General features: G+C 36.2%; 1 protein-coding gene across 3 annotated transcripts in view; it reads left to right on the top strand.

Annotated features, from left to right (window-relative positions):
- Window positions 1-12,786, top strand: part of NUBPL (NUBP iron-sulfur cluster assembly factor, mitochondrial) — a 365,055-nt gene that overhangs the window by 62,769 nt on the left and 289,500 nt on the right. For all 3 annotated transcript variants that reach the window (XM_007472517.3, XM_056810405.1, XM_056810404.1), the window contains exon 4: window positions 10,553-10,643. In XM_007472517.3, the coding sequence (XP_007472579.2) occupies window positions 10,553-10,643 (91 nt within the window). The remainder of the gene's footprint in view (window positions 1-10,552; window positions 10,644-12,786) is intronic.

Below are 12,786 nucleotides of genomic sequence, written 5' to 3'. Positions count from 1 at the left end.
ACTGTGATTGGTAGATGTGAAAATTTAGGGGAGGTGACATAGGAGAAAATTCTCTTTAAAAGGAGGTCAGGAGCTCATAGCTGGGGCCTCTGAAATTAGTTGAATTTGGAAGCTGAATTGGAGGGTCTCTCTGAACATTAGAGTTTTGCTTGGAACGACCTTGTGGTGAGTGATTAAAGACTGACTAGTCTCTCTTAAGGCTAAGGTCTAGGTCATTTGGCCTAGCCTTTTCCTACTATTTCCTCTTACTCTGTCTCTCTCCCTTCCCTTAATTCCTTCATTCGTATTAATTATAATCTCCATAAAACCCAGCTGACTTAGGTATTTCAAATTTGGGAATTTTTCCCATGGCAACCACTTGTTTTTGATATAAAATCAAGATACTGAAATTATTTTTACAGTTTTGGCAATTCACAGTCATTGAACCCACATTTTTGTGGTCACAATCAGAGGAGTGCTGGACCTGGAGTAAGCAAGATTTATCTTTCTTAGTTCAAATCGGTCTCAGACACTAGCTATGTAACTTTGGGAAAGTGGTTAACCCTGCTTGCCTCAGTTTCCTCATTTGTAAAATGAGCTGGAGAGGTAATAGCAAACTATTCTGGTATCTTTGCCGAGAAAACCCCAAATGGAGTTTTGAAAAGTTAGGCATGACTAAACAACAACAAAAGGCAATTGATTTAATTACTTATTTATTTTATTTTAATAACCAATTTCCACACATATTTTCTGAAGTTATGTGATCCAAATTGTTTCCTTCTATTCTTCCCTCCCCCTCTAGGAGCTGACAAGCAATTCAATCTGGGTTATACATGTATTATCACACAAAACTTATTTCCATAACAAGAGGTAGTCTCTGAAGTTTATTGAGTAGGGAGGGTGACATGGTCAGATCTCTGCTCTATGAAAATAATTTTTCAGCTGTGTAGAGCATGGATTGGATTAGGGAGGTATTTGAAGGAGGGAGACCAATTAGAATTCTGGCTATCGTAGTAGTCCACATGAGAGATATGATGAAGGGCTGAATTAGGATGTGGCTACATGAGTGGAGAGGAGGCTTACGGGACAGATGTTGTAAAGGCAGAAGTGACAATATTTGACAACATATTGGATATGTGCTGAGATTGCAAGTGAGAAGTCCAGGATGATTCCAAAGTTGCAAGCCTGGGTGAATGGAGGATGGTGATAAGAAGAGGAAAGTTGAGAAAAGGGAAACATTTTGGGGAAAAGACAATGAGTTCCACTTTGGACATGAGTTTGAGATGCCTACAAGGACATTCAATTCCTGATGTCCATGGCTTGATGATTCAGACCTGGAATTCAGGAGAGATAATAAGGCTGGATATGTAGATGTAGGAATTATCAGCATTGAGATGATAGTTGAACACCTGGAAGCTAATGAGATGACCAAGAACCCTAGGCAGAGCTCTAGTAAGAGGAAATGATAATTATGTGGATTATGGTTTAGCAAAGGGAAATGAGAAGAAATAAGAGGGGGTGAAAGGAGAATCAGGTGAGAACAGTGTTATAAACACAACAGTGTTATAAAGCACAAACAGGAGAGAGATTACAGGAAAAGAAGGTCTCATCAATGGCAGACAGTGCCGTGATGCCAGTTAGTTTATTATCTGTTGCTGGGAGAAAGGAGAGAGATATGTTCTTGACCTTTGACAGCGTAGTATCAGCACTGACCATTTTAATTGCCTGAAGCTTTGTTGCTTGTCCTTGCTGATTTTATTTACATTGTTGTAGCTCTTTATGTACACTTCTTAGGTCTCAGTGTCTCAGTTTAGGGAAGAGTTTTAAAAGACTACTTATTTTATACTGTGCCTCCTTAAGGATCAGAATCTTTCCTGTTTTCTTTATGAAGTGTGTAACTAAATTGGCTGAGGAAATGGAAGACAATTATAGGAAAGGGCCATCTAGGAACTCTTAGTTCCTTGATCTTTTTTAAATCTTGAAAGGTATTTCCTATTTTAGGGTGTTGCATACAGTAATATCCTGACCTGAGAAACACATATAAGTGTGTCTTGTTTTAAGAAAACTACTCTAATATCTCAAATGAGATCCCAGGATCACCAGGTTAGATTTGGAAGAAGCATTAAAAGTAATCTAGAGGCAGCTATGTGTTTCAGTGGATAGAGAGCCAGGTGTGGAGATGGGAAGTCCTAGGTTCAAATGTGACCTTGAACACTTCCTAGCTATGTGACCCTGGACAATAATTTAACCCCCATTGACACTCTTCTGCCTTGGAACCAATACATAGTATTGATTCTAAAATGGAAGGTAAGGGTTTTAAGAAAAAGTAATCTGGTTTAACTTTGTTTTGCATATGAGGAAACTGAGACTCAGAGATAATAGGTGACTGAGTTTAAGCCTGGTTCAGTGACTCCTTCAACTGTGCTGCACTGCCTCTTACAAAGAGATAAAGGGGCAGATTTACTTTAACATTTCTATTTAAAAGAGTATTATTTTTTAAAAAAAGGATTCACTTAAAGTTGCCTTGCATATAGCAAGCACTCTTTAATTCACTTTACATATATGTTTTTAGTAGCACATTTGTTGACTACAATGAGGTATAGGCATCGAGATAGTGCAGGGGACAGAGCACTGGGCTTTGGAGCAAAGAAGATCTGAGCTCCAATTTGGCTTCAGACACTTACTAGCTGGGCAAGTCATTTAATCTTTGTCTCAGTTTTGTTATCTGCAAAATGGGGATAAGAAACAAAACCTGCATTACAGGGTTGTTGTAAGGATAAAATGAGATAATATTTGTGAAGTGTTTTGCTAATCTTTGGGTGTTGTATAAATGCTAACTCTCCTCCTTCTCCTCCTCCTCATTATCAGCTTCATTTGTCTTTCATGGAATTAATAAATGCTTGTTCAATGAGCAAAAGAAAAAAGGAATTCTCCCTAACTTTGGTGGGTGTTTGGCATCATTATAAGTACTTCTACTCTTGTAGATGAAAACCCTTTCTTATCTTCTCATCATGTGCAGTTTAGGTCCCTCTTTCCCCACATGTCCTTTTAAAGGATCTATCCAAAACTTTAGTGGCCTTTCTTGAATTTCTTTTTAACAAATTCATACTACTATTTCTTCTCATTCTCACTGTATGATCAGCTCACTTTATTTCTTTGTCTTTAATATCCTCGATAATGTCTTTTACACCTCTTATTTTGCAGAAGTCATCATTTGGTAACATGGTATATAGGCTGCTTATGCCTAGTATATGCCTTTCTATCACTCTTTAGGTTATTTGTAATTTTAATTTTTCTTAAGTCATGGTGTTCTATAATCCACAGCTGTAGAGAAGCAATGAGAGGATGTTGGTGTTAAACAAATGGGCTTTTGTGGCAGAGAGTAGTTTGATATCTTTGAAAGTACTATTCAATTTCCCCAAAGCAATCCATTCTCCTCTCTTCCGATTTAATTCTGGGACTATCTTCAGAGCCTGTCAAAGATATACATATTGATGTTCTAATTTGATAGACTGCCTTATTCAGACCCACTGACATGCAAACTCTTAGTCCTTGCCTCTGATTCTACTCATGCCCCTCTGTGAGATTTTAAATGGTTGAGGTCTTAAACTGTAGTGACTAAAATGGTGGAAGATATAAATTGTGATAGATATAAATAAGAGAGGGTGAGTAAATTTGTGACTGCAGAAAATATGTTTCACTACAGTGTCTTGGTTTTTAAATCAAATATAAGGTGATCGCCAGGGAAATATTCCTAATTATTCAAATACCCAAGTCAACTGGGTTTTATAGAGATTTTTAATTAATAATATAATGAGGAATTAGAGAAAGAGAGAAAGAGTAGGAAAGGAATAATTATGAAGGGCCTCAAGCCAATATGGCCTAGACCTGAGTCTTAAGAGAGAGAATCAGTTAGTCAGTCTTTTAACACTCACCACAAGGTCTGCCTAAACAAGGATTCTAGTGACACCAGGCCAGCTCCATCTCAGCTGACTTCACCAGAGAACCTTCCAGCCAGAGACTGTTCCAAAAGGCCTCTCTTCAGAGCCTCCAGAGGGACAGAGTCCCCTTAGAGGAGCTCCAGCGAGACCTCCTTAGAGATTGTCCTCCAAGAGCTTCCCTTCTCCAGAGCCTCTCTCAAGAGATTCTTCCCAAGTGATCCTCATCAGAGATCCTCCAAAAGGAATTCCTCCAAAAGGATCTCTCCAAAAGGATATCTCCTCAAGAGATTCTGCTTTTTCTTATATAGGGGTTTTTCTCCCATGTCACCTCCCCTAAGTCCCTACATCTACCAATCACTGTAGATGCTTTCCAAAGGACTGCCCATCTAAATTCCTGCTAAGTCGACCAATCTCCTCAGTAAGTTTAATCAGAAAAAATGCTGCTGTGTCGACCAATCTCCTCAGTAAGTCTGAACGAGAGAAAACACAGCTGAGTCAACTAATCTCAGCAAGAGAAAACTTGCCCAACCCTTTTAGGTACCTAGCATCCCATTGTATCAATTCTAAAAACAGACCTGGCTCAAAGAACTCCTTGCCTTATAAGTATGATTTTTCAAGTACTTTCATTGTTTAGCAAGGAGTTTTCTGCCCTAAAGCAGTCTTAAGTAGGGGTGGAGTAGGGATACTCCCATAGCAAGGAGTTTTCACATTCAAGTAGAGTTCTCACTATCTGGTAGGGAATTATTTCAAGTAGGCAATTGGAGGATTCCTCAATGTTGAGTAAAATTTTTAACATTCATAAATCTGTGAAATTTTAAGGTTTACACCTCTTAGTCATTGTATTTTTCTGTTCAGAACCCATTGAGTGCTCAGAATTATGACAGTTGCATAACTCACATGTACCCAGACTCCATCATCATCACCATCAGAAGTGGGCCTGAACCCTGGGGACTGGACCTAGGACCTTGTAGATGCTCAGTTTCAGGGTTTGAAGGAACAGAGTCCTCCAAGGGTCTAATTCACCTAATAACCATTCTCTCCATTAAGGTTCACTTTTGGTGTGACACCAACCAACTAGAGATCAATATCCAGACTAATGAGTCTGATTCTTGAATTTGCAACTAACATTTTCTCAACTTCCACTGAGAAAAAAAAAACCACTTTTTCATGATAGTCTCATTCCCATCACAATCTTGTGCTATTCTCCTTGATAATCTCAGAATTGAGAAATCTAAGACTGGGAAGTTATCTTCACAGAGGGATTACTAGTCCAACTCATGTATTTCCTTCAATAACATTCCCAATAAGTAGTCATTGGACTTGTTACTTGAAAACATTTAGTGATATAAAATCCAATAACCTTTTGAAGTAGCTCATTTCCCTTTTGTAAATACTAGTTATTACTGCTGTTGTTTTCATTATTATTTCTCTGTATTCCAAGAATTTAGCACAATGCCCAACACATAGTAGACATTTAGTCAACAGTCATTGATTGATTGATAATTTCCTGTCCTTAACTTTATAGGATTCGTCAACTTTTCCTTCTGCTTCAAACTTTAAATGTTTCTGATTACATTGGTGTGGGAAACTTGTATCTCTGATACAGATCAACTTCTCTTTCATGCTTTAACAGATAATCTTCATGTATAGCTGTGGCCAAGAACACTCATCTAAAAAAATCTGATGGCCAACAGTCACATTAGTCCCCTAATGAGATACAGTTCTTCTGAGTCAGATGACTGGAATATATATATCAAGGACAGCCTTTTACTTGATCCTTTTGTTTGATAATGACCTCCCTTTCTGTATACCATATGAAACTTTGTTTTGTAACTCTAATAAACTTATTATTCAATATTGTATATTGTAGTTACCTGCATTGGTCCTTTTACCTAACTGTACTAAACTTGAACTTCCTTGCATGCAGAGACTTTGTCTTCTCTAAATTTCGTAATCTAATTCAACATTGGGGTTCCAATGTGGATCTTCAGTTGGCCAATAATGTCCTCTTCTACCTCGTTTTTGATTAGCCAGAGAGACGATTTTATTTTTTTATCTCTTTGTTAATAATAATTCTTCTAATATATTCTCAACATCCAACCAAGTGGGGTCAAAAGTTCTGAATATGTTCTCTAATTTTTTTATAATTAATATTGGTTCATCCTCAAATGATGGCATATCTTCCTTCAATTTTTTTTAAATCCTCAGGGGTAAAAGGTGTATGATGTCTTATAGATATCAAGTTTCCATTTTTATTAAAAGTGGGTACTTCCCTTAAAGGAAATAAGCTTTCTAAATTATTTGGTACTCCTGTTTCTAGGCATCTTGCTCCATTTTCAATTGGGTAAGTCTGAGACATAGAAAAGTTGGGCACATTAAAAGGAAGGGTTTGTTGTTGTCCCATTGTGCCAGAAAATTCAGAGGTAGGGTGTGTATTTAGAGTTGATTGTGTTGGGTCGGAAGCATGGGTGGGGTGTGTACTCAGAGTTGATTGATTAGAGTTAGAGTTTTCTGAGGCCAAGGGGGCAGGGGGAGGGGTGGGTTCGTTAAGAGGGTTATTGTCCATAGCAGGGTGGGACAGAGATTCTGATATTGTTCTTAACTCTCTGTTAATGCTTCTTATAAAAGTTACAATCTCTTCCTGACCTTCCTCTATAAGGTCCTGTCTAGTATTTAGTTTTTCCATTTGTTGAATATGAGAGGGAGCAATTGGTTAGTTTGGCTGAGAATTTAGTTCTTCAAGGAAATACAATATTAAAATTATAACAATCAAAAACTCAAGGGAAAGTAGTATGTTGATTAGATTTTGTCATAAGTTCCATGTGATGAGCCCTTTCAGAGAGACAAGGAATTCTGTATTTATAAGATTGGTCATGGGGCTGATGAGCCCGCTGCTAAGTAAGCTGCAGACCAATGCTTGTACTAAGAAAAGAACAAAGTATTTACTGAAACTCCAGTTGTTAACTAAGTTCAGAACTGTCTGTGTCTGAACTGTCTGTGACTCCATATTTCTAAAGTAAAGACATGGGAAGCAGGACAAGGCCAAAAAGTTTTCCCAGGTTTTTCTAATCCTAATTTAGGCAATTGCTAGCCAGGACTTTAGGGCCCTGTTGCTAAGATCTAAAACAAGCTTAATTTAAGGAGAATCAAAAAGGTTTTTTACTCACCCGTTCTTGCAGTAGTAAATTGAAGTCAAGTTAAAACAGAAAACAAAACTGACTGATAGACAAGTAATAAGGCAAAGAGATAAAGGAAAGAGATTTCACAGAAGTCTTTTGAGGGTTTCTCACCAACTTCGTAAGGTCGCCATAAACTGTAAGATTTAAAATGGTTGAGGTCTTAAACTGTAGTGATTAAAATAGTGGAAGATATAAATTGTGATAGATATAAGAGAGGGTGAGTAAATTTGACCGCAGAAATATGTTTCACTACAGTGTCTTGGGTTTTAAAATCAAATATAAGGTGGTCGCCAGGGAAATATTCCCAATTATTCAAATACCCAAGTCAATTGGGTTTTATAGAGATTTTAATTAACAATACAATGAGTAATCAAAGAAAGAGAGAGAGAGAGTAAGAAAGGAATAAGTATGAAGGGCCTCAAGCTAATATGGCCTAGACCTGAGTCTTAAAAGAGAAATCAGTCAGTTTTTTAACACTCACCACAAGGTCTGACTAAACAAGGATACCAGGCCAGCGTCCTTCCTCAAAGTGTCTTTCAACCAGAGATTGTTTCAAAGGGCCTCTCTCAAGAGCCTCCAGAGCTCCTACCCCAGAGGGACAGAGCCCCTCAGAGGAGCTCCTCAAGGAGCTCTCCTCCAGAATGAGAGTCAGAAATTGAGATCCCTGAATGAGATCTGTTCTCTTGAGAGGGGACAGGGTGAGAGAGAGGGAGAGAACATGGATCATAAAATATCAGAAAATGATTATTAAAAATTGTATCAACATGTAATCTGGAAAAAATATAATGAAAAATAACTGTGTAGAAAGTAGTACATAACACTATGGCAGCTAGGTATAGGAGATTCAAAGAAAAAGAGAAAATTAAACAATGCTTGCCTTGAAGGGACTATTTGGACTTATTCTCTGCTTTTGACCTCTCCTTATGCTCCTTTTTAGTCCTTCATCCCTCTCTTTTTGGCTTGTCTCTCTATTTTGCCTGGACTCCATGATTGTTTCCATTTTGCTCATATTAGTACTGGAGTCCCCTTTCTCCATTACTTTTTTACCTTTTTAGTCACCAATTCTGGGTGACTTAGTTTTTTGAACTTTTGCTCCTGGACTGCCAAGCTTTTCTAGAGAAAGTAATGAAAACATGCAGCCTGAGATGTGGTACAAGTTCATGCTATTTCATCTCAGATAGGTCCTTGTTGCTTCTTGGCAGTCCTTTTATTTATCTCACGTCAGTTCCTTGTCACATTCCTCACAGTAACATTTTTACATCCAACTTGATCTAAGGAGATGTTCTAACCTCCCATTTTATTGGAAAAATTACCATCCATTGTGAGCCCCCATTGCATGCCTCAGAACTTAGTTGTACCATTACAATTTGCCATTTTCCCATTTTCTCTTCTGGGAACATTCTCTAACTATCATTTCTCTTACCTCTTATTACTTCAGTCTCTCTCATTACTAAATCCTTTCCTTTCATCATCAGGCCTGTCAGATGTCTTCTCTCCTCTATAAGATTTCTGTACACTCCACTATTTCCCCCATTCTCACAGTCCCATGAGTCGGCTTTCTTTTTTCTTCTTATGTCTACGTCATAGTCTATAGTTATAGCCTCTTTTTTTCTCACAACCCACTTAGCTACTCTACCCTTACACACTGTTCTATTCCCATCCCATTACTTTACTAAAATGACTTTCTCAAAGTTTATCAGTGCTTTCCTAGTTACCAAATTGAGGGACTTTCACTAAGTTTTCACCCATATTAATTAATTTGATATCAAAAATTGTTCTCTTTCTCTGTACCTCCCTGGCTATTTCTTCTTTGATTCTTCTTTCTCCCACTTTCTAAGTGTGGGCATACTTGAAGGTTATATCCTTGTTTTTTTTGAATAAATTCTTTCTGAGATCAAAATACTTTCAGAGCTTTATCTATCATCCCTAAACAGATGATTCTGAAATTCATATTTCCTAACTTGATATTTTTTCTAAGTTCCAGACTAGCATTTCCAGATAACTATTGAATGTCTTCATTTGGATGACGACTTTAACCTCAACATTTCCAAAACTGAACTCTTTATATGTCCCTTAAAACCACTTTTCCCTTCTAACTAACCTGTTTCTGTTAACAATGCCTCCATTATCTTCTTTGTTATTTAGGTTCAAATTCTGAGACATTTTTGATTCCTCCTTCCTTCCACGTCCAATTAGTTCCCAAGTGTGGTTTATTTTTATCTCTGTAATATTTCTCCAACCCATCCTTTGCTCTCCATTTTCCATACTGCCCCTTGTACAATCCCTTCATTATCTCTTTATTTTGACCACTGATGTAAACCCCTAATTTTTCCCTATCTTCTTGCTCTCAGTACTTTATACTACTGCCAGATTAATATTCTTTATGCACACATATGCTCTTATTACTTTCTTGCTTAACAACCTTCCTTGACTCTCCATTGTCTACTAAAGTCCAGACATTTTAGTCTAGAAATGACTGTCTTCCATAGTTTTATTTCAACTAAACATTCCAGTCTTATATTATTCCTTTTCTTTTATTCTTCTTCATTTAAACCCTTACCTTTTGTTTTAGAATCAATACTGTATATTGGGCAGAAGAATGTTAAGGGCTTGGCAATGGGGATTAAGTGACTTGCTCAGAGTCACATAACTAGGAAGTGTCTGAGGCCAGATTTGAACACAGACCTCCCATATCTAGGCCTGACTTTCTATCTGCTGAGACTCCTACTTGCTCCCCAGTCTTTTCTATCTTTTATTTCAGCTGCAAGGATAGACATTAGATCCCTTGGAGTAGCTGTTTCAGGCTACTCTATGCTGTGGGAAATTAATTTTTTGATAAATTTAGTAGATGAATCAACTATTTTCATTTCTATCTTGCAACAACTTTTCTGGAAACCAAATCTAGCAACAGAGTAGTTTAAAAAGTAGCTTTGTATTTGGAAGAAGTAGGTCAGGTAAAAAAAGAAAGATGGTTAGTGGTAAGGTTTTTTTATTACTATATCGTTATTCTTAGTTTATTCTGCTATTTTTTGTGATTTTTTTTACATTTAATTTTTTTAGTTCATTAGAAGTGTTTTCTAATTAAATAGTTCAACCTTGTAGCTTTGTTATCATCAAAATTATAAATTATAGACTCATAGCTTAGTCCTCAAAAAGTTTGGTTTATAAGGAACAGACCATCTTCTTTTTTGGATAAAAATGGAAAAAAGATAAATGGTAATGGGAAAATAGTAAGTAAAGTGTTGGCAGATCCTTAAAAGTAGAACAAAAAATTCTTTGTGTAAAGCATTTATATTAGTCTTTTCACAATACTCCATTTATTTGAAAGAAAGGGATATAGGAATGCACTTAAATTTTGTACCTTTCCCTTTGTGTGGCCAGATTTAAAATAGACTCATGCTATTTTTGATTTACATTATGAATATTTCTAATATTGAATTTTTTTCTTTCTAGTCAAAGGCCATTGGTTTGCTGGATGCGGATGTGTATGGCCCTTCAATTCCAAAGATGATGAATCTTCAAGGAAATCCAGAATTATCAGAGAGTAAGTAAAGAGATGGAAGAGCCAGGGAATGTTCAAATAACAAGTATTTAATGTGCTCTGTAAAGGAAAAAGGAAACTAATTCTTTAAATATTGGTTTTGTCATTTATATTTTAAGACATTTCTCAAAAGTTGTTTTTTATAAAAACAGGATTGATTTATTTGTGTTCATACTGAACTTTTTTAATGGTTTAATCATCACATCTTCTTGAAAAACTCCCAAATGTAAAGAATAAAGAAGGAGATTTTGTGATTTAGGAGTAAGAAAATGTAAAAGTGTGCTCTTTAAAAAAACCTTTATCTTTTATCTTGGAATCAATACTGTATATTGGTTCCAAGGCAGAAGGCCCATAAAGGCTGGACAATGTGGGTTAAGTGACTTGCCCAGGGTCACACAGCTAGGAAATGTCTGAGGCCAGATTTGAACCTAGGACCACCCTTCTCTAGGCATGGCTCTTCATCCACTGAGCTGCCCACTGAAAAATGTTTTTTTTTCCCCATGAATTATATAAATTTTGTTAGAAATTGAATTCTTTACACATAAAAACTGATTGAAAATTAAATTGGATTATATATTTGTGAACATAATTGCTTTGAATTGAGCCTTTTATTTTTATAGAGTTAGGGAGTGAATTGATTTTAAGAGACAACTTTTCATTTTCACAATCTCCATAAACAATAGTATCATTCCTGTTAAGCCAGAAGAAGAATGTGTTGAGCATTGTTTATCACTGCTGTAATTTAATATCTGTTTAAATAATATATTTAAGGAAAGTGTGTTGTAAGCATAGTTATAGGGGCTGGTTATTAATATTTAGTCTGAAAGTATTGTTTATAAGACTTTAAGGATTCTCTTTGGCATCATGAAGGGAAATTGGAGATCTGGTGTTATTAAAACTAACCCTAGTGACCTTATAATGTAAGCAGGCCCTTTTTTTTTTCTGTTTGCTTGCTTCAAGAAGGGGAAGATGGTATTACTTTAACTGTCAAGTGATTCCAGTTTCTTTGTTCTTTGTCCTCTTAGTAGAATGCACACTTGGTTTGTGAATGTGTGACAAGAGCCAAGATGTCAAACTTCCACAAAGAAGGAATAATGAATTTGCATACTTTAAATGATAGACTCATTATGTCTGCTTTTTGATTAAAGTAATGTGAAAATCTGGTGCACGCAGCACATGAGTGATGGCAGAATGGAGCCCTTGGTGTCAGTTTCTTCATAAATCGTTCTGTTCAGTCTATGCCAACATAAATACTTGAAGTGAACTTTAATTTCTTTCTCCTTGTTTTACTGAAGCTGTAATCTTACATCTGATGTTTGCAAATTGGCTGCCATTAAAGAGACTTTCTTATGAAGGCAAAGGATAAGGTACTAGGAATCGTAGTCTGAATAAAATACTTTTCATGTTGAAGCATTAGAAAACTGATTTTTCTTGGACTCACTAAGGAAGAAAAGAATAATTAATGCACGCTAAATAAAGAATGCAGGTTACAAAAAGAAAAACACATATTTATCCCCCCAAAATTGGAAACCTGGAAATTTACACTAATTGGCACCACTGACCTCACACCATCTTTGTCTCTTCTGACTGACTCAGGCAACCTCTCTTTATTACCAAAATACACACAGACACATCAAATTATGTTTTAACAGTGGAGCATGTTGTTAAGGGAAAGACCAACTCAAAGTCAGATTTGAAGGTCTTGGGAAGATGTAAACAGTGAACTGGGCACCAGTTCTGTATCTGATTCTATCCTTTAGCCAAGCTAGAAACCTTAAAAGATACTTAAAAAGTAAACTTCATAATCTGACTTTCTCTCAGTCAGTTAATTTGATGTTGAATATTATGCTAATGGGATTTTGGGGACATTTACTTCTGATTCAATTTGATTTATGACTTATTAAACCTTATTAAGGTTTGGCGGATCCAGATTTTCCCTTTGTTATCTTTTTTCCCTTTTTCTTTTCATGTTAATTTTGCCTTTGAAGTAATATATAAAGTATATATATATATATATATATATATAAATGATACCTTAACCTATAGCTGAGCAAGGTTAAGGTACCATTTGAATAAGAAAGATGCATTACTTTATATATATATATATATATAAATATAAAAGTTGTTGGATTTGATTTTCAGAAAG

This window comes from Monodelphis domestica, chromosome 1 (assembly GCF_027887165.1).
Source record: "Monodelphis domestica isolate mMonDom1 chromosome 1, mMonDom1.pri, whole genome shotgun sequence".
Taxonomy (NCBI): Eukaryota; Metazoa; Chordata; class Mammalia; order Didelphimorphia; family Didelphidae; genus Monodelphis; species Monodelphis domestica.
Note: the sequence above shows the minus strand (reverse complement) of the source record. Positions and strands in the feature narration are given on the sequence as shown.